General features: G+C 41.7%; 2 protein-coding genes across 4 annotated transcripts in view; one reads left to right on the top strand and one right to left on the bottom strand.

The window, feature by feature from the left end:
- Positions 1-7,013, bottom strand: part of RMND1 (required for meiotic nuclear division 1 homolog) — a 34,015-nt gene extending 27,002 nt beyond the window's left edge. Inside the window, exons 1-2 of one of the 2 annotated variants that reach the window (XM_066372981.1) lie at positions 6,817-7,013; positions 561-1,078 (exon numbers count right to left, since the gene is read on the bottom strand). In XM_066372981.1, coding sequence (XP_066229078.1) covers positions 561-1,064 — 504 coding nt within the window. In that variant the 5' untranslated portion in view covers positions 1,065-1,078; positions 6,817-7,013. The remainder of the gene's footprint in view (positions 1-560; positions 1,079-6,816) is intronic. The other variant, XM_066372979.1, reaches the window with a different exon arrangement.
- A 232-nt stretch (positions 7,014-7,245) lies between these two features.
- ARMT1 (acidic residue methyltransferase 1) lies at positions 7,246-22,580 on the top strand. Of its 2 annotated transcripts, XM_066372982.1 has the most exons (5): positions 7,246-7,388; positions 9,596-9,701; positions 10,116-10,360; positions 16,663-16,828; positions 20,502-22,577. In XM_066372982.1, the coding sequence occupies exons 1-5, from the start codon at positions 7,348-7,350 to the stop codon at positions 21,267-21,269; spliced, it is 1,326 nt and encodes a 441-aa protein (XP_066229079.1). In that variant the 5' UTR covers positions 7,246-7,347; the 3' UTR covers positions 21,270-22,577. The 2 variants fall into 2 exon arrangements, with proteins under 2 accessions (XP_066229079.1, XP_066229080.1); XM_066372983.1 differs by lacking the exon at positions 9,596-9,701 and having other exon boundaries at positions 7,291-7,388; positions 20,502-22,580.
- The last annotated feature ends 1,081 nt before the right edge of the window (positions 22,581-23,661 follow it).

Below are 23,661 nucleotides of genomic sequence, written 5' to 3'. Positions count from 1 at the left end.
TGTGCCTTGACTGGGCAAGTCCTGGGTTTTGAACCAGTGACCTCAGATCTCCAGGGTGACACTCTATCCACTGCGTCACTACAGGCAGGCCGTAAACTATATTTTAACATTTAATTGCTGTATTTTGTCTTTACACATATCACTAAATTCTTTTTCTAAACATTTATTTATTTTAGCAAGAAAGGAAGGGAGAGAGAGAAGAAGGGAGAGGAAAGGGAGGGATAGAGAGGGAGAGACAGAGACACAGACAGTCAGACAGACAGACAGGAACACTGATCTGTTCCCCTGACTGGGGATCGAACTGGCGACCTCTGTACTTCCAGACGATGCTCTAATCAAACGAGCTATCTGGTCAGGGCACGTATCACTAATTGTTAAAATTTAGTTTTTGACTCCCTTTGGATATAACAAGTTTTACTATTTGGCTTCAAATATCCTGATGAAAAAACTCACTGAGCTGGGCGCTAACTCTCTTGCGCTCACAGTAGCTGTGTGCGGTCTAGGCCAGGTTAGAGAGCGAGCGGGGATTATGAAACAAGCGCCCCTGGGACACGTTTTACCTCGTCCACAGACAGAACTGGGAGGGTGGTCCTGGATGGCTGCCTGGTCCTCGATGCTTTTAGTGGTCTCTTCATCTGTGGAAAGTCTTGTTTGGGAATAAGTGTTTCTGTTGACGTAGATGAGTAATGCCTCCCTAATATTTTTATAAACCACTTAGGCCCTAATAGATTCGGTTTGTGAATCACTTTCCGCTGAGTATCCAAAGACTTCCTGGTTGGAAGGTGTGCTTGTTCATCTTGGCAACGCACGGTGTTTAATGCAGAGAATATGCTTGTATTTGACATGTTCTGGTTCATTTCCAGAATCTGGGACTTATTCAAACCACCAGCTGCTGTATCAGGAAAGAACAAATCCAAGTTTTGACTTCTTGACAGGGTGCCGCGTGTTGTACTCTCAAATTGCTTAAGTGGTTTTCCTGTTCGATGAATAAGTCTTTGGCACTGACGTGCTTTTGATAAAATACAGTGAGATCCGGCCAGGGCACGGAGAAGTCTGGCTGACATGGCCACATCCCAAGCTAAAAGAAAACAAAAATTCAGAGCTCAAGTTAAAAAAAAAAGTTTCAAAAGACACATAATATTTTCCTAGGTAATAGGAATATTTCTGTAAAAATATTTGCAAAACTGATACATCTTAACCTAAGTCTGAAAACAACACAAATCGCCAAGGTTAAAAAATAAATACAAGTATTTCCACCACTTTTCCTGTAGTCAACCTCTGGCTTTCTTTCTGGAAGATTACGCAATTATAAAGCTACTGACATGACAAGGACCTTAAAAAGGAAACATAGAGCGATGAGAACTCTTCCTTTATTTCACCAGCACTACTTAAAAAGAAATCTGTACGTATAAATTCCTTTATTCAAAATGCATTCGGCCTTTCCAATGAGGTAACAATGAGCTAGGGTCAGGTATCTGACATGAAAGTACAAGTCCTCCTGCCACTGTGATGCCAACAGTCACCTAGGGCAGGCAGGAATTTCAACTGTTCATTGTAACTCGGTCCTAGACCTATAGAAAGGCACCGAGGAAAAATGGGACAAGGAGCTTGCCCAATTCTACAGAGAGAGCCGGGCAGACCGAAGCTGCTACTTGAAGAGGAAGGTGCTTTTCAGGTTGGGGGGCATGGCAGGAGGGGACCGGACGGCAGACAGAGACATGGACATACAGACACACACACACACGCACACAAGGCAAGGGAAATGCACTGTGCATATAAGTATTTCCTCCCTTAATTATAGCATAAAATATTTATCCTTTAAAAGTAAATCAGTAGTAAGCAATTAATTCTTAAAAATAATACATTCGGTGCTGGAGATTACAGGTATGAGTCAATGATCTCAGAATTCCTAGTCCAGCTGGGGAAACAGATGAATGTGATAAGCACTGAAACGAGGGTAGGTGCAAATCGCTGTTGGACCCAGGGAAGGGAGAGTCTGGGGCAGGGGTCGGGAACCTATGGCTCTTTTGATGGCTGCATCTGGCTCGCAGACAAATCTTTAATAAAAATAATAATGTTAAAAATATAAAACATTCTCATGTATTACAATCCATTCATTTTCTACCGTTCATGTTCATGGTTGCAGGTGGCTAGAGCCAATCACAGCTGTCCTCAGGGACAACAACAAGTTTTTATTGGATAATGCGTAAGGTACACGGGTGGTTGTATGGCTCTCACGGAATTACATTTTAAAATATGTAGCGTTCATGGCTCTCTCAGCCAAAAAGGTTCCCGATCCCTGGTGTGGGGGAAGGGGTGGGCAGGACAGACTCAGAGGTGACATTTGAACTGGGTCTCAAAGGGCAGAGGGAATCAGCAGATCAAACACGCCCTGGTACAGAGTTTTGTTTACCCGACAAACATGCAATTTCCCGAGAGGAGTAAGTTGCCTAAGAGATCCAGACTGAAAAGGAGCTGGTGGCCAGATCACACTGATCTGGGAGTCTATGTAGGTGTGTGTGTGTGGGGTGAGCCAGCGCTTTCTGATGTGAGACTGACGCAGTCGAATGCATGTCTAGGAAACAATGTTGAAGAGGGGTGGAGAGAGACCAAGACATCACTCACTGAGAACGTCTCACCCACCAGGTGCTCTGATTCACTTCACAATAATCCTAGAAGGCATTTTACAGGTCAGGAAACTGAGGCTTACAGAGGCTAACTGATCACAGTCAGCAAGTTGCAGAGACGTAATTAAAACTCAGGCTTTTCTGGGTCCCAACACGACACTTGTAACCACAGCACTGTACCACCTCCCTTTAGAAGGACAAGGATAAGTCACAGTGATATTCAGGAGACAGAACCTGCTGCTTTCAAAATACTCTGAAAAGTTGGAATGTCGTGTTTCAGTTCTGGTCCAATGAGCTATTACAGTACACCTTTAATTAGTACTGTTCCCTGCCAGCTGAACCAGTGGATTTAGAAGAATTATAAAACAATTTTAGAAATCTGTGTACACAGACCTGGATTCTTCCATTCTCTTCTAGGAAATTCTAACCTCCAGACTTTTAACCCTGCTTTCCTACGGAGGCGACGTAAACCACCAGGACAAAGGAAGTAGGAGCTACAAGACAAATGAGAAGTGTGTTTTCTATCTCTGATGAAAAAGACAGAGGTGTGGCATTTAAGGTGCCCAGCACACAAAGATACTCAGGCTTTGTTCAAAACTAGAACACGTCTCAGGCTCGTGTGCTCTGCGCTGTACAACAGCCAGTGGGCGCAAGTGGCTGCTGAGTACTTGAAATGTGACTCAATAAAACAGAAACAGTATTTTCTTGTATACTGTATTTTATACAGGGTGGGGGCAAAGGTGGTTTTATAGTTGTATGTGAAAGATTTTACTCTTATTTATTAATTATTGTATTATTTTCTAGCCAAAGAAATGTAAACCTAGTTTTGCCCCATCCTGTACTTAATACAAAAAGTACAATATCTCAATAATTTTTATATTACTATTGAAATAATAATTTTAGATGTACTGAGATACATAACGTAAATTGAAGTTAATTCAATCCACTTATTTTTACTTTTTTTTTTTTTTTATAATAATAACATCTACATCTTACAGTTTTTTTTTTTTCTTTATTTATTCATTTTTAGAGAGGAGAGAGACAGAGGGAGGAGCTGGAAGCATCAACTCCCATATGTGCTTTGACCAGGCAAGCCCAAGGTTTCGAACCGGCGACCTCAGCATTTCCAGGTCGACGCTTTATCCACTGCGCCACCACAGGTCTATTTTTACTTCTAAAGCATCTAGAAGACATGTTCCCTATGTGGCTTGCGTTACACTTCTATTGGATTGTGATGCTCTAGACCTTGTCATTATCAATACTTGCAACCTCATATTCTCAATTTCAAGCATCCGACTCTCCAAATACCACCTCCGAGCTTTCAAGTTCACTTCCTCTATTACCTGGTTCGAGCAATTCTTTAACCCCAAAGGACCTACGATTCAACGATCCAAGCACATTTTCACCGTCCCTCGCTCCCCCCCGGGTCTTCCCCCACACCCAGTTTATATTTCATGGTCTACCCTTAGAACCTCTCTCCTCCTCACACCTCAAATCCCTTGTACCCTTCTCTCTGCCACATACCCAAACGACAAAACTTCAATCTGAATTAAATATAATTCACCTAACTGGTGCCTGGACTCCTGCAGCTGGTCACAGCTGGAGGCAACTGGACAACCAACCAACCAACCAACGGTGCCATCTGGTCTTATGTTAAATCCATGACTACTCACTTCAGGGGGGCCTTTCATGTTATTCAACAACCTTAAATGTGTGTCCCTACCATAGTCTACTCTCCACTTTCTCCTCACACCTTCAAGGGATCCTCTTCCTTTTTCACCCTCAATAATAATCTCGTGTCCTTTTTCGTTGTCAAAACAGAAGTCCCACCAGCTCTCTGCCATCAGCTGACAGCCTGCCTATCACTTCTGTGCCCGTGGACTTTGTCTTCCCTTCTGCTGCTCCACCAGAACCAGGCACTCCGTCTGCACGCTGATTCTCCTCCATTCCTGCCTAGGAAGGAAGGATTAAGCTCTCCTCCCCTTTCCTCCATACCATTTATTGTCTTCCTCCTTATTGACACATTCCTATTAGCATACAACCAAGCTTTACTTTCTTCTTTCTCTTATAAAAACTCTGCCCTGACTCCTTCCCTTCCATATACCACACCTTTTCTCTGCGCTCCCTCCATTTTAGAGGAGTCTTATTTGCTGTCTCTAATCCCCTATCTCCGATTTTTCTCAAACTCATCCCTATCAGGCTTTCATCCCTACCACTTTACCAAAAGTCACCTGTGAAAGCCACCATAACTGCCGCATTTCTAAGTCCAACGGTCACTTCTTACTCTTCCCTTTACCTGACTCCACTCTCAGTCACTCTCACTCTTCCCTTTACCTGACTCCACTCTCAGTCACTCTCACTCTCCCCTTTACCTGACTCCACTCTCAGTCACTCTCACTCTTCCCTTTACCTGACTCCACTCTCAGTCACTCTCACTCTTCCCTTTACCTGACTCCACTCTCAGTCACTCTCACTCTCCCCTTTACCTGACTCCACTCTCAGTCACTCTCACTCTTCCCTTTACCTGACTCCACTCTCAGTCACTCTCACTCTTCCCTTTACCTGACTCCACTCTCCTGGAAGCACCTTCCTCCCTTGGCTTCTAGGAGACCATACTGGGTTGAACATTGGGTCTCTTTTGCTGATTTCTCAACCCCTCAAAAATGGAATGAACCAAGGCTTATTATTTGGGCCACTTCTTTATTCTCTGATCTTGGTAATCTCACCCATCTCATGGTCTTATGTACCATCTTACACCTTAACGAGTATCAAATATTTATCTTTACTTTCACATAAAAAAGGTAACATGCTCAAAACTCAGCTTGAGATCTTCCTACAAGTTCTATTCTTCCCCCAGTCTCCTCCATTCCCGAAATAGCAATCACATCCTTATCTTTCTAAAGCCAAAAACCTGAAGTCCACCCCGACTCCTCCCTTCACTTTCCATACCGAATCTGTCAGCAAACCCCACTAACTTTATTCCAACTAGTTCTTACCACCCACACTGCTACCACCCTGGTCCAAGTTGCTGTCTTTCCTAAAGATCATGGGAATAGCCCCCTAGCTTATCCGCCCTGCTTCTGTTCTTGGCCTCCTATGGATTCTTCTCAACACAGCAACCAAAGTGATCCTTTGAAAACTTAAGTCAGATCACATCTTTCCTCTAGTCAATTTGACAAATGGCCTCACAGTTCACTTGAAATAAAAGCAAAGACCTTAAAGTAGCCTGCATGGCGTGTGATCTCTGGCTCTTTATCTCTAACATTTCTTACAGCTCATTTTCCTCGTCACTCCAGTCTCTGACCTTGGCATTTACTGCTCCTTATGCTCTTCTCCCAGGTGTCTGTAAGCCTCATTCGACACCTTCGTCAGACGGTGTGGCTCAGCTGTCTCCTACCCTGGGCAAGCAAAGTCTGCCCTAAGCACTGCATTTAAAACGCACAGTCAGCGCCCACTCTCTGTCTTCCTCTCCGTTGTATTTCTCCACTGCATTTAACATTACCTGCATACCTTCTATTTTTAGTTAATTAATAAACAAATGTGACCTGAATTCCTAGCATATGGTGGACACTGTCCTACTTGCCAAAAAAAACAGGAAAATAGACAAAAATCCGTATCTTTTGTACCTTATATCACATTGGGATGATAGACAATAGATATGGTAAGTCAGCAAAATAAATGTTAAAGAGTGACAATGCTAGAAGGAAAAACAGAAAAGAGACAGATTTGTTTCTCTTTCCCTTTAAGTTTATGAGGATTGAGATGTGTCTGTGGTACATGATGTGTCTATCTCCTGTGACCGCAGTGCCCAGCACACGATAGGTCTTCAACTCCTGTTTTCTCTGTGAAATATAAAGCAGCTATTCAGATCCTGGTCACATTTTCTACTAAGAAAACGGTATCAGCTGGGCTACGATTCAATGGCACTAATCTCTGGGAACATACCTTCCAATTCCTTGAACTCAAAATTATTTTACCTTTGCAGTGATCGCCATGCACTGGCTCAAAAAAGCGTTTCGTGTTTGTGGATCGAGTGCTTTTGACTGCCAGCTAAGTGGATCAAAGATCACTGTCACAGGCAGAGGACCATGGTGAAGCCTGCGACGCGACAGATTCACGGCGGGCGGGAGCAAAGGCAGGGAGCACTGGACAGAGCCACATAAACTGCTGGGCAAGGCAGTGCACTAACCTCTCCGCAGGCCGAGAAGAGGGGCGCGCCTCCGCGCAAGCTTCCGCCGCCCGGCTGCAGAGAAGAGAGACTTGCGATGACAGCTTCGCCTCCTCCAAAGCCACCGACTCCTGCACGAGAACTCCCCCACCCAGGGCCCCGCACTGCGCAGGCGCACAGGACTCTGAGCTCAGCGCAGCGCGAGCAACCTTGTCCACGTGGCTGCCCGACCACGTGACCCGCGCCGCCGCGACCTTTTCCGCTCCCTGATCCTGGAAGCTCCCGGTCCCTGCTCGCTTCCGCTTTCCGCCCACTTCCTTGTTCCGCTTCTCTCGTCGCCCTCCGCTGTCCCCGCCTTCGTCCCCGGAAAGTCTCCCCCTCCTCCCGCCGGCCATTGTTTGTCTCGCGTACAGGCACCACATAAAGTTTCCTTATTCAAAAGCGTTGTTTCCAACCCACGTTCCTGCCCGCAGCTGCTCCGCCTGCGCGGCGGCCCCGCCCTCTTCCTGCGGCGGGGGAGCCCCGAGCGCTGGCGCCCGAACGCGGAAGGCGATGGCGGAGCCTCCAGCGCCCCTCTCGGGCCAGGACGTAGGGTTCGTGTCGCTTTCCTCGCCCGGCCGCCGGGAAGCTGTGGGAGAGCGGCCGGGGAGCCGCGGCTGCGAGTGCAGCCCCGCGTCGGGCTCCGCTGCCCGGTGTCGCCGCCTCGCGCGGTTGCAGGCGCGGTGGCGGGCGCGGCGGGCTCGGGGCGGGCGGTGGGGCGGCGTCTTCCCGGCGCCGGCTCGGGACCCCCTCCCGACGCGGAACGGACTTCCAGCCCCGGCCGAGCTTCGCCAGTGACCGCCCTCTCCCTGCCGTGACCGTTCTAGCGTTCTCATGGGCTGTCTTCGTTTGCACCGGACGCTTGTCGTTCAAGTGCTCGGGTGCACCTCTCTACTCCCGCATGACTGCAGGAGAGTTTATTATGGTTATTATGCCCTTCTGAGTCCTGCAGAGGCATGGCTTAATGTTTCAATAAACACATTTTGGGCGGGGGGAGTGTTAAAATTATCTGTAAAAATTAGGGATCTCAGATCTATCGAGCGATATGTTTCTTCTCTTGCTGATGAGATTAATTCATAATCCCACTACAAAGAAATGCGTTTTGATTTTCAGGCATCCCGTCACGGATTTTTAGGTCAAGTTGTGGACTACCGTACATAAAATAGCCATTTGCATAAATTGAACGGTCAGATTTATTTTTGAGATATGTCCTTACTCCAAAATATTGCATAACACCAGAATACTTACAAGAAAGTGACCTTACCTGAAATAGATTGAGGCCCGGGAGGTACCAGTGGCCCCAGATTTAAGCGGGCACTCGGTCGTGCAAATATATAGTGGTTGTTGACTTCAAGTTTGAGCCCTGGGCCACCCTGGCCTCACCTTATTCCGATCTATGTGGGACTTTGCTCCAAAGCCCAGGCCTGGGGAAGTTTAGTAGCTGGGAAAAGAGCAATACATACTTTCCAATTAAGTACAGTCTTCAAAGGGCTGTCACTTCTTTTTCTATCTGCTGCCTTGGAAAATTCAAGTGTCAATTCATTTAATCTTCTTTTTCTCTTCCTCCAAGGAATTAATAGTGAGTTTTAAAAGTTAAATTCTGATCACAGTAGTTACTAATTAAAATCTAATCACTGTTTATCTCAAAGTATCACACAATCAGTGTTTTGTGATACATATATATGTATTTTATATTTGCGATTCATAGTTTTATAGCTATCATTTGAGGAAACCTCTTGAAGAAATAATCAGGGTATAACCCAGTATTTTAAAAATTTCAGTAAGATATTTGAGTTTTAGAAGTGTGATGATCCCAAGTTAAAAAAATAGGTGATTAGGCAGAGGTATTTTCAAAATTATTGTGTCAACTTTCTCTGTTTTACTTTGTGATGATCAGAAGATATAAACGAATTGATCAGCTAAGTTTTGTGCTCTCTATTTAAAAACTGCACAAAATTCACCACATTTTAAATCTTTTTCTGAGTCTTGTATTTCCTTAAAAAATCTAATTACATATAAAATGAAAACCTGTACAACTTGGTTTTTATATGTCTAAAATCAAGACTATCTTTAATTTTTTTAATGCTCAAATGTATTCAAGTTTTTCCTTATCTCTAGCTTTCTTTGGCACTTATAGAAAATCACTTTTTTGGTTAGGAGTAGGAACTGGAAACGCTTTAATTTTGTTTAGGGACAGAATAGGATGGAAAAGGGTCATGGTGCAGGTAGAGGAGGCAGCAGCAAAAGCCTTTGAAAAGAATTAAAATTGACTAAGAGAGAAAAGGAAGAAGCAGGTTCATAAATATCTTTGTTTCTCTGTCACAGTCGAGTCTTCCAAGCTGTTTTACATCTACTGCTTCATTTTTCTAAGTAGGTGATGTCACCTATTAATTGATGTAGGAGGAGAGCCTGTTTGATTTTTAGGGCAATTTTTGGTTGTTGTTCTATCACACGGTTAAACTAGTTTCTGACTAAGGAAAATAAAAGGAATAGAATAGGAAAGGTAAGAATGATTGAGCAGACTTCAGGAGAAAATCTGGGATTGGAGGCACAAAGACTACTTAGCTTTGATGACGGACCAGAGAAGTTTTCAGATTTTCCTTTGTCTTAATAATAGTAGTAGCTGGACAATGCTGGTGTTCCTTATACTGGTTGTGTGAAAAGGAATTTTAATTTAAATGAGGTGATCCAGAAACTGAAAGACAGTTGATCTTGTATGAAGGTTACTAAGTAATACACTGCATTTATGACTCTTTTCTAGGTCATTTGCGTATCTTACGATTAAAGACAGAATACCACAGATCTTAACCAAGGCTATTGATACATTGCATCGACATAAAAGTGAATTTTTTGAGAAACATGGAGAGGTATGAGATGTGTTGAACTTTATTTTCTTAAATTTTTAGCAGAAACTTAGGCGGTTTCCTGTCTCTGATAAATGGTCATTTCACTCAAAGATAATGAAAAGACTCAAGTTCATAAGATGAAACTTTTACAAAAACGTAGAATAGATAAGGCAGGTTAACGTTGATATGAAATTGTGTGTTTTGAGCTTCATCTTAGGAATTCTAAATTTAAATGTTTATAATAATTTGTGCAGACATAAAATGTAGTTTTTGTAATATACTACTTTTTTCTAAGTTTAGGTCCATAAAAATGTGTTACCCTAGAAGAATTATTCACTTATATAGATAACATATATATATGATATTTATATAAAGCATATATAAAATTTAGTTATGTTTTTAATATATATAAATGTTTCTTCTATATTTCTGAAGAAAGGCATGGAAGCTGAAAAGAAAGCTATTTCTCTTCTTTCTAAATTACGGAATGAATTACAAACAGATAAGCCACTTACCCCCTTGGTCGAGAAGTTTGCTGATACTGACATATGGAATCAGTACCTAGAATATCAACAGAGTCTTCTGAGTGAAAGTGCTGGGAAACCAAGGTGGTTCTACTCACCGTGGTTGTTTGTGGAATGCTACATGTACCGCAGAATTCACGAAGCTGTTATTCAGAGGTAAGTGTGTAACCGGCAAATAAATGTCTAGATACCTTATGCTTTTTTGAAATTATAAAACGGTAAGTTTAAAAATGAAAATTTAGCAGATATTGATGGCACTACTGGACATTCTGTGTATGTTACCACAATAATAGGTTTTTGACGATTATAATCCACTTTTCCAGAATAAACATGTGATTGAATATCTGAAGTAGGAGCTAATTAGAAATTCTTACAGAGACTTACTTTTCTTCCAGAGTAAAACAAATTGTAGTTACTGAGGAAAAAAATGTTAATTTGAAATAATTATTTATCTAAAAAATCATGATGGGCTTGACCAGGCAGTGGCGCAGTGGATAGCGGACCCAGGTTCAAAATTCTGAGGTCGCCAGGTTGAGCGTGGACTCACCAGCTTGAGCACGGGGTTGCTGGCTTGAGCATGGAATCATAGACATGACGCTATGGTCACTGGCTTGAAGCCCAAGGTTGATGACTTGAGCAAGGGGTCACTTGCTCTGCTGTATCCCCCTCCAATCAGGGCACATATGAGAAAGCAATCAATGAACAACTAAGGTGTCACACTGAAGAATTGATGTTTCTCATCTCTCTCTCTTCCTATCGGTCCCTATCTGTCCCTCTCTGTCTCTCTCTGTCACAGAGACACACACACACAAAGTAAAAAATCATGATGGGACAAAGTAAGTATAAGCATAATTGTTTATAAAAATAGATAATATGTCAATTAATTTGGCATAAGGAATCAATGACAGCAATTCACTGCATTGCTCTTTGCACTGTCATAATCTTGAGCCCTATTTTTTTTTTAATGGCTGGGCTAGAAAAAGACTAAAAGTTAAACATGTTCTAAATAACTTTTTATAAACTTGCCTAGCAGCATTTGAGATCTTGCCTTGGCATGTTTTGTCAGTTTGGCTTAAATAAACCCTTGTATAAGCTTGCTGATACTAATTTAATTTTTCCTAAAGATTCTGATATAGAATTGATTTATAGAGCAAAAGAAAATGTAATGTGGATTATTATTTTAGCTCACGGGTTATGAAAATAAAGGTTTGCTGAATGAGAGGAATCCTTTGGTATCTGTTCCCAAATAATAGCATAGGATAGTTTAAAGCAATCAACCCAACACTAAAAATAAAATAAGAAAAATAATTTTGGGAAACTTGCATAAATTTGAATGTATTCTTTATATATTATAATTTGTTGTTTTTGCTGAATAAGTATGTTTTAGGACTTCTGTTCTAAAAGGAAAACACACTTTAAAAATCTAGTTCACTGCCTGGCACACAAAGCACTCAAGCAAAGGACTGTTGCTAATCGTAGGGGCTCTCACACGTTGGATACCAGCGCCGTTCCAGGTGCTTCAGAACTCAGCGAAGTGGAGGTGTTACTCTGGTTTCCGCTTTACAGTTGAGGAAACAGGCCCAGGCTAGTAAATGGTAGAGCCACTATTTGAGCCTGGTCTTTGTAACTTGGATTAGAGCCCTCACCAAACTGCCTTTTTCCCAGTAGCACATTTGGATGTTTGTCAGGAACTAGGGTTAATCTGAAACTCCGGGTGATGGTTTTATCATTTTGAAACGTATCGTATCTGTATTAGCCAAAGGTGCCGAAGGGGCGAACCCAGGTGAGGCAGTTCGGTTTAGTGGAGAGTGGAGGTTAGAAGGGCAGAAGGAGCGCTGTTGCTGAGTTTGATTGTAGAGGTGGATCAGGTTCAGAGAGTAAAAACAGTCTAGGGCAGAAGCTCACAAATCTGGCTACATATAACCCAGTTGGAGATTTTGTTTTTAGCATGCAGAATTTGAAATCAGTGTATTAAAAGAAATACTGTTGATTTAATTTATCTATGGTGGGGCCTGGACGTCAGTTTTTCTTTCCACTCTTCAGATTTTGCACAGCCTGGGTTTATATCCACTGGATGAGAACAGTTTGTTACCAGGCAAAATTAGCTCTGAGTCCCAGGAATGAGAATTAGTCAGCCAAGGATGTCAACCTCTCCTGTGGCAATCTCCGTGGACGGGATCTGAAGACCTGGGGTTTGTGCTGCGGTGTACAGATCTCAGGTTTTAGGTCAGGGAGACAAGGAGCAAGTGGTTTTGCGATGTCTGATTGGTCAGGGTTCTTGTAGGAGGAATTCCTGTCCTGATATGTCCAAAGTGAACAAAGGGTGTTTTATGGAGAGAGAAGACAGGATATCAATTTGTTGTTCCACTTACTCATGCCTGCATTGGTTGATTCCTGTGTGTGCTCTCACCAGGGGTCAAACCTGCAGCCTTTGTGCGTCAGGACAATGCTCTGAACAACAGAGCCACCCGGCCAGGACCTTTGTTCTTTTAACTTTTATAGGATCCCAAATTATACATCAGCTGTAAGACGTGTTTATGTTGATTTTGCCCCTTGTACTGAGACATACTTCAGATTTTCTTTGCAAGATGTATTTTGTGATATTTATTATAGTTAAATAGTTGAATAGTCTGCAAGCCTAAATTAAGATTCAAAGTTCTAGCCATATGTGAAATTTAAATGTATTTTGTAAAAATACTTCAGATATTGAAAAGTGAAAGCACAGAGAAAATAGGCATTTTAAAGCTCTTTATTAATGTGTAGTAAATATACAGACCAGTGCACTTAAAAGTTCAACTTGACGCCTGACCAGGTGGTAGCACAGTGGATAGAGCATAGGACTGGGACACAGACGACCCAAGTTCAAAACCCCGAGGTCGCCGGCTTGCGAGCTCATCAGCTCGTGCATGGGGTTGCTGGCTTGAGTGTGGGATCATAGACGTGACCCGTGGTCACTGGCTTGAGCCCAAAGGTCACTGGCCTGAGCCCAAGGTCACTGGCTTGAGCAAGGGGTCACTTGCTTTGCTGTAGCCCCCCGGTCAAAGCACATATGAGAACTCCATCACTGAACAACTAAGGAACGCAATGAAGAATTGATGTTTCTCATCTCTCTCCCTTCCTGTCTGTCTGTCCCTATCTGTCTCTCTCTCTGACTTGCTCTCTGTTAAAAAAAAAAAAAAATTCAACTTTACCAGAATATACTTGTGTCCCTAGTGTCCAGATCAAGAGGCAAGCCCGTCTGGGTCCCCTTCCAGTCACCACCATCACAGTCACTCAAGGGAAACCACTATCCTGATCTGTGTTAGCGTTGCCAGTTTTAAAATTTCATTTCAATGAAATTACATGGGAATAGTTTTGTGTCTGATTTCTTTTACTCAGCATTATGTTGGTGAGATTCATCCATATTGTTTGCATATACGGGGGTCCTCGGGTTACGACAGTTATCTACATATGACGTTTCGAGTTTATGATGCTCACTCCCATAAAAACTTAAAAAACTTGAGACGTGGGTGTTTTGGCTGAAGCCGTTAGCGCCATACTTACAGACTGTGTGGGTGAACTAGTGTGGCTGTGTGGTGGAAGAATACGTGGTAACGTGCATATGAGTGAGGGAGTTGCGTCCCCTAGTAAACTTACCTATGCCCTTTTGGACTGTTACAAGTACAAGTGTTCCATTTGTGTTAGGCTAAGGTGTGTTTCAGTTTACAACAAAATTTGGGTTGTGTCACTGTTTTAGGTACGGAACTGTGTCATAACCGAGGACCCCTGTAATTGTCAATAATTCATTTTCATTGCTATCCAGTATTGCAGAACATGAAATATCACACTCTTTTTACTTATTCTGTTGTTGATGGGTATTTGAGTAGTTTTCTGTTTGAGGTTAGGAAGAGTGCTGCTATAAACATTCAAACACATCTGATGAATACTTGTGCATTTAATTTTGCTGATACTGGTATGTACCTAGGAGTGAACCACCAGATCATAGTGTAGCCACATATGTAGCTGTAGTAGATTCTAAAATAGCAAACATTTTGTTTTCTTTTTATTTATTATTTAAAAAATTTTTTATTACTGATTTTAGCAAGAGAGGAATGGAGAGAGAGAGAGAGAGAGAGAGAGAGAGAGAGAGAGAGAGAGAGAGAGGGAGGAAGGAACACCAGTCTGCTCCTATATGTGCCCTGACTGGGTACTGAACCAGCAACCTCTGTGCTATGGGATGATGCTAACCGAGCTTTCTGGCCAGGGCTACAATAGCAAACATTTTAAAATCAGAAGTCATACATAGTTGTGTGAGTTTACTCTCTTAAATACAAGAAATAAGGTTTATTTTTAATGATGAGTGTGACTTTAATGAATGATTTTTTTTTTTTTGTATTTTTCTGAAGTGAGAATTGGGGAGGTAGACAGACAGAATCCCACATGCTAACTGATTGATTAACAAAGCTCTGGAACAAAGCCTGGCAAAGCTTGCCTGTCAAAGGCCAGATAGTAATATTGTCGGCAGTGGGGCCCCGTGGTCTTTGTAGAAGCTGCTCAGTTTGCCACTGCAGTGCAGAAGAGCCCCCGACGCCACCTAGACGAACGAGCGTAGCTCTGTTCCAACTGAGCGTCATTTATGGACACTGAAATTTTAACTTTATGTGTCACAAAATGTTCTTTTGATTGTTATCAACCATTCAAAAATGTAAAACCATTGCTAGCTTGCAGGTCATACCCAACGAGTGGCCGGCCAGATTGGATCTGCAGCTGTAATTGGCTGACGCCAACACTCGAACCTGTGAACCCAACTAATTTTTACCCTTTTAAGTCACCTTGAGAGACTGATTTATTTCAGCAATGCTGCCATTGCTAAAAATGTCTTTTGATTCTTTAGAACTTCTTTCAGAGCCAATTCACGAGCCTCAAAAAGAATAGTAGTTTCATTATTTTTATAGCCATCCCTCATTTTTGATTAGAAATGTTTCACGCCATTTGATATACATACCTCATTCTACTGAACTTGCTCTGAGTGACTTTTGGCTGTTTCCAAAAAGAAATGAACTGCCAAGGATGAAGATATGCTCTCACTGACAGGACGTTTAATAATGTGCCACAGGTTCTGAAGAAAATTCCAAAAGTGCTTTGAGCAATGGCAGCACCCTTGGAATAAGGGGCTCTCCCAAGGGGACTGGCCGACGGGAAGGAGGCAGCAGTCATTTGGATGTGTCCATTCTGGTATGTTTCTGCTTTCTCATCCATCCCATTAACTCAGTCGGAATTGTTTTTTTGTTTTTTTTTTCTTTTTTTTTTCTTTTTTAATTTTCTGAAACTGGAAACGGGGCCTGACCGGGATCCACCCGGCACGCCCACCAGGGGCTACGCTCTGTCCACCAGGGGGGCGATGCTCTGCCCCTCCGGGGCATCGCTCTGCTGGAGCCACTCCAGCGCCTGGGGCAGAGGCCAAGGAGCCATCCCCAGCGCCTGGGCCATCCTTGCTCCAATGGAGCCTTGGCTGCAGGAGGGGAAGAGAGAGACAGAGAGGAAGGAGGGGGGGGTGGAGAAGCAAATGAGCGCTTCTCCTATGTGCCCTGGCCGGGAATCGAACCCGGGTCCCCCGCACGCCAGGCCGACGCTCTACCGCTGAGCCAACCAGCCAGGGCCCAGTCGGAATTGTTTTTACCCTAAGGTGGATGACCCATGGAAAGAAGTAGCTCATTTAGAAGCTCAGGTGATCTGAATGGCTTTCACAGTTGCTTGTGTAAAGGCTACTCTGTTAGTGTGGATGCCTTCTTAGTTACGTTTTCCTTAGGCCAGTGTTAATATTACTTGATCTCTCATTAGACAGCATGAAGATTTAGCCATGGCACATGTAACTTCACTGGTCAGAGGTAACTTGGGAGTAAAAGTTGCCAAAAAATAAAAATATAGAGTAAGTCTACAAAGAAATTGTCACAATTGGTCATTATAATAAAATTTACATTGGTATTATGTGATTTATCTCAAGTAGTTGTCTTTCCTGATGCTTCTATGTTTGACTCTTAGTGATTACTATATTTTATTCACATGCTCTGTTTATATCCATATGTTTGTTACTTGGAACCTTGCCACATGAGCAATTCAAAAAATGTTTGCTAAACAAAAGCAATTGTCTTGAAATTGTATTTCTCTTTGTCTTTTTGCTCTGGAAACCTTACAGGGTCAATGACTATGAGTATTGTAGTAATTACTCAATACAGTACTTCCAGTGAAATAGATGTTCGGGAGTTTTCGACAGTTAATTCAAATGAGTATGGGTGATTTTGTGTATACTATGATTATTTTGTTTGTGTAACTTGATCTATATATCTAGTATCTATTACCAGTAATTTTTGAGATTTAATGTTACTATTCTCTTTAAAATATTGCAATTACCTAGATGTGTGGGGAAAAAAGATGTAGAGTTATATAAATATTTCACATGTGTTTTTCTCTTACTTTAGTCCACCAATCGATGACTTTGATGTATTTCAAGAATCAAAAGAACAAAACTTCTTTGAATCACAGGACTCTGTCAGGGCTTTATGTATTCACCTGCAAGAACTGACGAGCGCCGTTGGAGACCTAGATGAAAAGCAGCTGAAACATGAGTTTTTTAAACTTCTTCAGGTAAATGTGATAATTAATCTCCTGAATAGATGTATTTAAACTGCTAAAAAATAGGCTGGTGCACATTTAACAACGTGTGTATATATGTTGTCATTTCGCTTATAATTATCATTTTAGTAGTAGTCTTATTCAGGAGATGAAAATCCATTTAATCTGAAAATGGATTTTGAAATCTCTCCTGTGCATAGGATTTTAGTGGCTTCATAGCTTCTGTTATTTTTTTCTAAATGTATGTATATTTGTAACATTTTTGATGCAAAATTTTTATGATTTTTATGAAGTACTGTGATGAAAAATTTTTTTTCTGTCAAGAAAGGAGATGAAAAGGATAGACTTCATCCTATTAATATTGTTTTTTCCCCCTTTGGAGGGCAGTTGAAAATGAGATTGGTGTGTAAAATTAACTTTTACTTTTTGTTAACAAGTAGCATTCCAGGCTCAATCATTTCAACAGCTGTTAAAATTCTTGCACCAAAATGAAAAGGAAAGTGAATTCCTAGTATTCCATGATCAGCTTTCATCTTTAAAAACAATTGAATAATATGACAAAATTAATTTCTTCAGGATTTATAAAATAAGGTTAAGAGAGGATATTATTATTGTTATTTTAAAAAAGTATGGACACGTAAGAAAAAGAGAAACATTACTTTGGAAATTTAGAGGAAAAACGACAAAACTACACAAATTGCCAACATTGGTATTTCCTGCTTCTGTCATTCTTGAATTCTTTTTTTTTGTTGTTTTTTTTTTTGTGAGAGACAGTGAGAGGGACAGATAGGGACAGACAGACAGGAAGGGAGAGAGATGAGAAGCATCAATTCTTTTTTTTTTTTTCTGAAGCTGGAAACAGGGAGAGACAGTCAGACAGACTCCCGCATGCGCCCGACCGGGATCCACCCGGCACGCCCACCATGGGCGATGCTCTGCCCACCAGGGGGCGATGCTCTGCCTATCCTGGGCGTCGCCATGTTGCGACCAGAGCCACTCTAGCGCCTGGGGCAGAGGCCACAGAGCCATCCCCATCGCCCGGGCCATCTTTGCTCCAATGGAGCCTTGGCTGCGGGAGGGGACGAGAGAGACAGAGAGGAAAGCGCGGCGGAGGGGTGGAGAAGCAAATGGGCGCTTCTCCTGTGTGCCCTGGCCGGGAATCGAACCTGGGTCCTCCGCACGCTAGGCCGACGCTCTACCGCTGAGCCAACCGGCCAGGGCCGAGAAGCATCAATTCTTTATTGTGTCATCTTAGTTGTTCATTGATCGCTTTCTCATATGTGCCTTGACTGGGGGCTACAGTAGGCCGAGTGACCTCTTGCTCAAGCCAGTGACCTTGGGTCCAAGCTGGTGAGCCTTGCTCAAACCAGATGAGCCCACACTCAAGCCGGTGACCTCGGGGTTTTGAACCTGGGTCCTCTGTGTCCCAGTCTGAAGCTGTATCCACTGTGCCACTGCCTGGTCAGGCCATTCCTGAATTCTTGAAGAAGACTTCATAGTCATTTGATCAGGCCACCCTGACTTGGGCTTGAATGTCGGCTTTGTTGCTTAATTTCTCTGAGCTTTAGCTTCCTCATCTGTAAATGAGAATAGTCGTGTACACCTCATAATTTGATGTGAGAAACTAGATTCACTCACATGGGTGTTGTGCACCGTCTGGGGACACAGAAGAACATGCTGCCACCATCATCAGGTGGAAACAGCAGTGTCCTACTTAAGATGGTTTTGTTACATTTCTTCATCTATCTTGTGGAAGTTGACTTTTAAATTCTCCTTCAGAACATTCTTAAATTTATATTGCTAGATTCAGAAGTGTTTTATAATGTGTAGTAGTACCCCGTCCCTCGTGTCCTAAGAAAAGTTTGAAACGTTTCCAGAAAGAGGTGTTTGAAAATGTATGAAAAGAAGTAGAGCAGAGAGGGGGCCCAGGAATGATGGGGGGGGGTGTAGCAAGTACTTAGTAGGGCTGCCAGGGAGGGGCCTCGGGGAACGTCCCCCCCCCCCCCCCAGGCACAGGCGGCCAAGCTGCTCCCCGTCAGTGCTCATGGTGACTAGCAGGTTCACTTCCTCCAAGCTGCTCCAGGTTGCCTTGGTGTGCGGGAATGTGGCTCTGCTTTAAAATCGTAGGACTCCACCCCGTCCACACAGACATTTCAGTGTGCACTGTCGCTGTTCTCTATGCCCAGTGTGTGACAGAGAGAAAAACACACCAGTCCTTGCTGTCATGGAGCTTGTGGTCTTGATGGCGTATAGACAATCAAATGAGGACACTAATCAGTACAGAATTAATTACAGACTGGAAGGCGGTGTGAAGGAAATATGCAGGAGGCCAACGGGGACCCTGACCTTAGCTGGAAGGGCTATCGTCTACACCAGCGGTGGTCAACCTGGTCCCTGCCGCCCACTAGTGGGTGTTCCAGCTTTCATGGTGGGCGGTAGCAGAACAACCAAAGTATAAATAAAAAGATGGATTTAACTATAGTAAGTTGTTTTATAAAGATTTATTCTGCCAAACTTAGCGAAAATCCAACATAAAGTACTTGGTAAGTAGTTATTATTATATGCTTTAACTTGCTGTAACTCTGCTTTATAAATTTTATAAAGTAAAGTTACTTCCCTACTTTATAAATCACCATTACTGTGGAACCGGTGGGCGGTTAGAAAATGTTACTAATAACAGAGATATAAAAGTGGGCGGTAGGTATAAAAAGGTTGACTACCCCTAGTCTACACCATGGGCTGTTTCTTCATCAGACTTGGCCTTACACTTAAAAAGAAAGTGTATATATGTGTATATAGATCCATTTAATTCTTTTAAAGTAATATTCTTGGTTGGAACAAGCACTGCCTCATATTTTGATTCAGTCAAGAGTAGAGTCACTAATATTTGTTGATGACCTTTAACTGCCAGCTATTGGGTACATTGCTTACACCGGTTAGGTCAGTTCACCCGATAATTCTACGACCTGGTAAATTCATGTGTAATTTACCAGTGACCGTTAATTTGAAGTGCTAGGGTTGGAACCCGGGTCTGCCTGATTCCAGAGCCTGTACTGCTAAATCTGTCATTTTAATTACCAGCTTTTTGAAAAAGTAGGGTTATATGCCACTTTCTACAAAATAAGCTTGAGTATTGTTTCAGTTAGAGTTGGAAAGGTCTTTAAACTAGACATCACCTTGTCCAATTTCTTTGTTTTTCAGCTGAGAAACTAAATCCCAGAGAGGTTGGATTTAAGAAAATAAATTGACAGTTGTTTTTTGGGGGGGAGTAAGAGCTTGGTGGAAAAAAAGACACTTTTATTATTTTTTTGACAATGAATTGTAAAGTTAACTGTAGTTTAGTTTTTACAGCATCTGATCATGTTCTCATGTCTGCAAGATGCAAAAACTTTCATTCTGATTAAATAACATAGGTTATTAAAATCATTCAGTCCGGTTTTTTATACTTCACTGCATACTGAGCAATTAAAAGTTTCATTGTTTTACCTTTTTATACAACATCATGTAAACGTAGTCTTTGCATTATTAGACATAGTAGATTTGATGGATATTTTATATTGAGTTTTATAGAAATGAATGTTATGAATACTTTTAGCAACCCTACCTAGTTAATTTGTAAAGCTACCTGTTAGTTTTCTTGGTTATTCAGAAGAAGCATACATGTTTTGTACCTTTTCTTTTTCAGGTCTCCCTGTGGGGAAATAAGTGTGATTTGTCTCTGTCAGGTGGGGAGACCAGTTCTCAGAAGACCAATATAATAGATTCTTTGGAAGCTCTGAAGCCTTTCATTTTAGTGAATGACACGGAACATCTGTGGTCATTGCTTAGCAATTGCAAGAAAACAAGAGAAGAAGTATCTATTACTAGAGTGGATATTGTTCTGGATAATTCTGGGTTTGAACTTGTTACAGATTTAATATTAGCCGACTTCTTGTTGTCTTCTAAACTGGCTACTGAGATCCATTTTTATGGGAAAATGATTCCGTGGTTTGTTTCTGATACTACTATACATGATTTTAACTGGTTAATTGAACAAGTAAAACATTCTAATCACAAGTGGGTGTCCAAGTGTGGGATTGACTGGGAAAACTATATTAAAATGGGTAGGTGGGTTTACCATGATCATATATTTTGGACGCTGCCCCATGAATTCTGTGCCATGTCTCAGGTTGCTCCTGACTTATATACTGAACTACAGAAGGCACAGTTAATTTTATTCAAGGGTGATTTGAATTATAGGAAGTTGACAGGTGACAGAAAATGGGAGCTGACCGTTCCATTCCATGAGGCTTTGAACGGCTTCCATCCGGCCCCTCTCTGCAGCATTCGTACATTAAAGGCGGAGGTTCAGGTGGGGCTGCAGCCTGGGCAAGGGGAGCAGCTCACTGCTTCTGAGCCCAGCTGGCTGACCACCGGGAAGTATGGGGTATTTCAGTTTGACGGTCCGCGTTGACGTGGCTTAGGGACCCTGAGTTCCGCAGAAGGACCTGACAGGCAGTTTCATGCTCAGTGTGTGAATCCAGTCTCTTGACTGCTCTGCATTAGCTCTGGGAAGCTTGGCTTCTCCGTGCTGAGTCCTTTGTGCTCTGGATGCTTTTTCCTTTGAACGTTTTGTCCCGTGTATTGTTTTGAGGATAGATGGATTAAGCTATTATAGATACATACATTTATGTTGGAATCTTAGTAACTTATTTCAGGTAAAATGCATAATTTCAAATGGTTTTCATGAGCTTATTTTTAATTGAGCAGAAAGCAAAATAGAAGTGAATAACTTTTTTTAATACTGTGCTGCATGGTATTTAATATCCTAGGAAGCACGGAATTTTGTTTAACTTGGTTTTGGGCTCTAGAAATACGAGCTCTGTGAAAACATACATCTTAAATATATAATTGTAAAGAGGCATTTCTCACAACTGTGATATTTCAACACAGGAAAGCATAACTTACCTCATAAGTTAATTATAATTTTGTTCTTAAATTTTATGTCATTTCAATAGCCTGTTTTGCCTGCATTTGGGTTTTGGTTGACCTGTGGAATGGATGATAGGAAACACAAAATTGAACAGAATGAAAGAAATGGTATTTGAAGAAACATGTAATACCGTTTACATTCTATTTATGATGTCTGTAGTCAACTGAAATATATTGTTTTAACATGTGTTTTAAATGAACAAATTTTTAGATTGCTGTGCAGCTTTAAAAATGCTTTAGATAAAAAAGCTTCTTGTGCATTGAATTTGGAGTACTACCAACAAATTGATTGATTTTTATATTCTTACACATTTATTGGTGGTTGCCAGATATTAAAAACTTAAGTTTTAGGTCAGTTTACTTTGGAACTGAAATTGGAAATAAACCTGGAAATGTTTCCTTGCCCTAGAATAATAAAATGAATTGTACTGAGAGTCACATCAGTTTTATTTTCTAATGGGGTAAAGTGAAGAAGGGACAATTGAAAATGAGTATATAATGAAGAAAGTCATAATGTGTGTTTCAGATGTTGCCAAAGCAGTTCTTAAATTATATCAGTTAAATGAAGTTACAGTGTATGCCTTTAAGTGTTTAACATTTTTTTGAAAGATTTTATTTTATTGATTTTTATAAAGGCGATGAGGAGTGAAAAATGTCAACTCATAGCTGCTCCAGTTTAGTTATTAGTTGGTTGCTTGTCATATGTGCCTTGACCAGGCAAGCCCAGGGTTTTGAACCAGCAACCTTAGCGTTCCAGGTCGATGTTCTTATCCACTGGTGTACCACAGGGCTGGCATGTTTAAAAAATTTTTTTTGTAAAATGTTTATATAAAGCTGCACATTTTGAATTTGCTCTCTTTATCTACCTGTGTTCCTGTTGTGAACATTAAGCTACTTAAATACTGAGTGTATTAGAATTATTTGTAGACAATTGACATAAGTTAGAACACACTCATGTATTAGTATTGACTTCATGGCCACAGTGTGAACTGTAGTGTAATATGTTCCATCTAAAGCACTGGCTTTTTTCTGTTTTTACCATGTTTCATTAAGAACATAGAATTAGGATGTCTGAGGAAATACCTGCTTTTCCGCCTCCTACAAGAAAGAGCAAGGAAGCACACGAGCCCGTGAGAAAGCTGGCGCCCGCCTGGGAGAGGCGGCCACGGGGCATGTGAAACCGTGCTGAGCAGGAGGGGGCCTCCTGTAGTTTAACCAGTTGATTTTTTTCTCAGACCCACTATTTTGAGATACAGTTCACATGCAATTCGCCCATATAAAGTGGACAGCATTTTAGTGTATTCGCAGGGTTGTGCAGCGCTCAGCAACATCTAGTTTCAGAACGTTTACGTCACCTCTAAAAGGAAACTGTACCCGTGAACAGTTACTCCCTGCTCCCCTCTTCGCTCTTGACAACCAGTAATCTACTCTCTGTCTCTGACTTTGCTTGTTTGGACAGTTCACATATGAATCGTAAAGTATTTGAACTTTTGTGACTGGCTTCTTTTCAGGTTCATCAGACTTAGTGAGTAATACTCCATGGTGTGGATATACCGTGTTCATCCAGTCAGCAGTGCTTGGACATTTGACTTGTTCTCCACTTCTTAATGAGTAATGCTATTAATGTTCATGGACCAGGTTTTATTTTTTTTGTTCTGTTTTCTTTGTGTTTTTTTTTGGTATGTTTTTCAGTTCTCTTGGGAATATACTCAGGAGTGAAAGTACTACATATGGCAGCTGTGTTGAACATTTTGAGGAACTGCCAAACTTTTAAAAAGTGTTTGCAGTGTTTTACATTCCCACCAACAATGTGTGAGGGCTCTTGATTTCTCCGTGTCCCTGTTAGCACTTGTTACTGCCCGTGCTTTTGGCTT

Source organism: Saccopteryx leptura, chromosome 3 (genome assembly GCF_036850995.1).
Source record: "Saccopteryx leptura isolate mSacLep1 chromosome 3, mSacLep1_pri_phased_curated, whole genome shotgun sequence".
NCBI classification, from domain to species: domain Eukaryota; kingdom Metazoa; phylum Chordata; class Mammalia; order Chiroptera; family Emballonuridae; genus Saccopteryx; species Saccopteryx leptura.
Note: the sequence above shows the minus strand (reverse complement) of the source record. Positions and strands in the feature narration are given on the sequence as shown.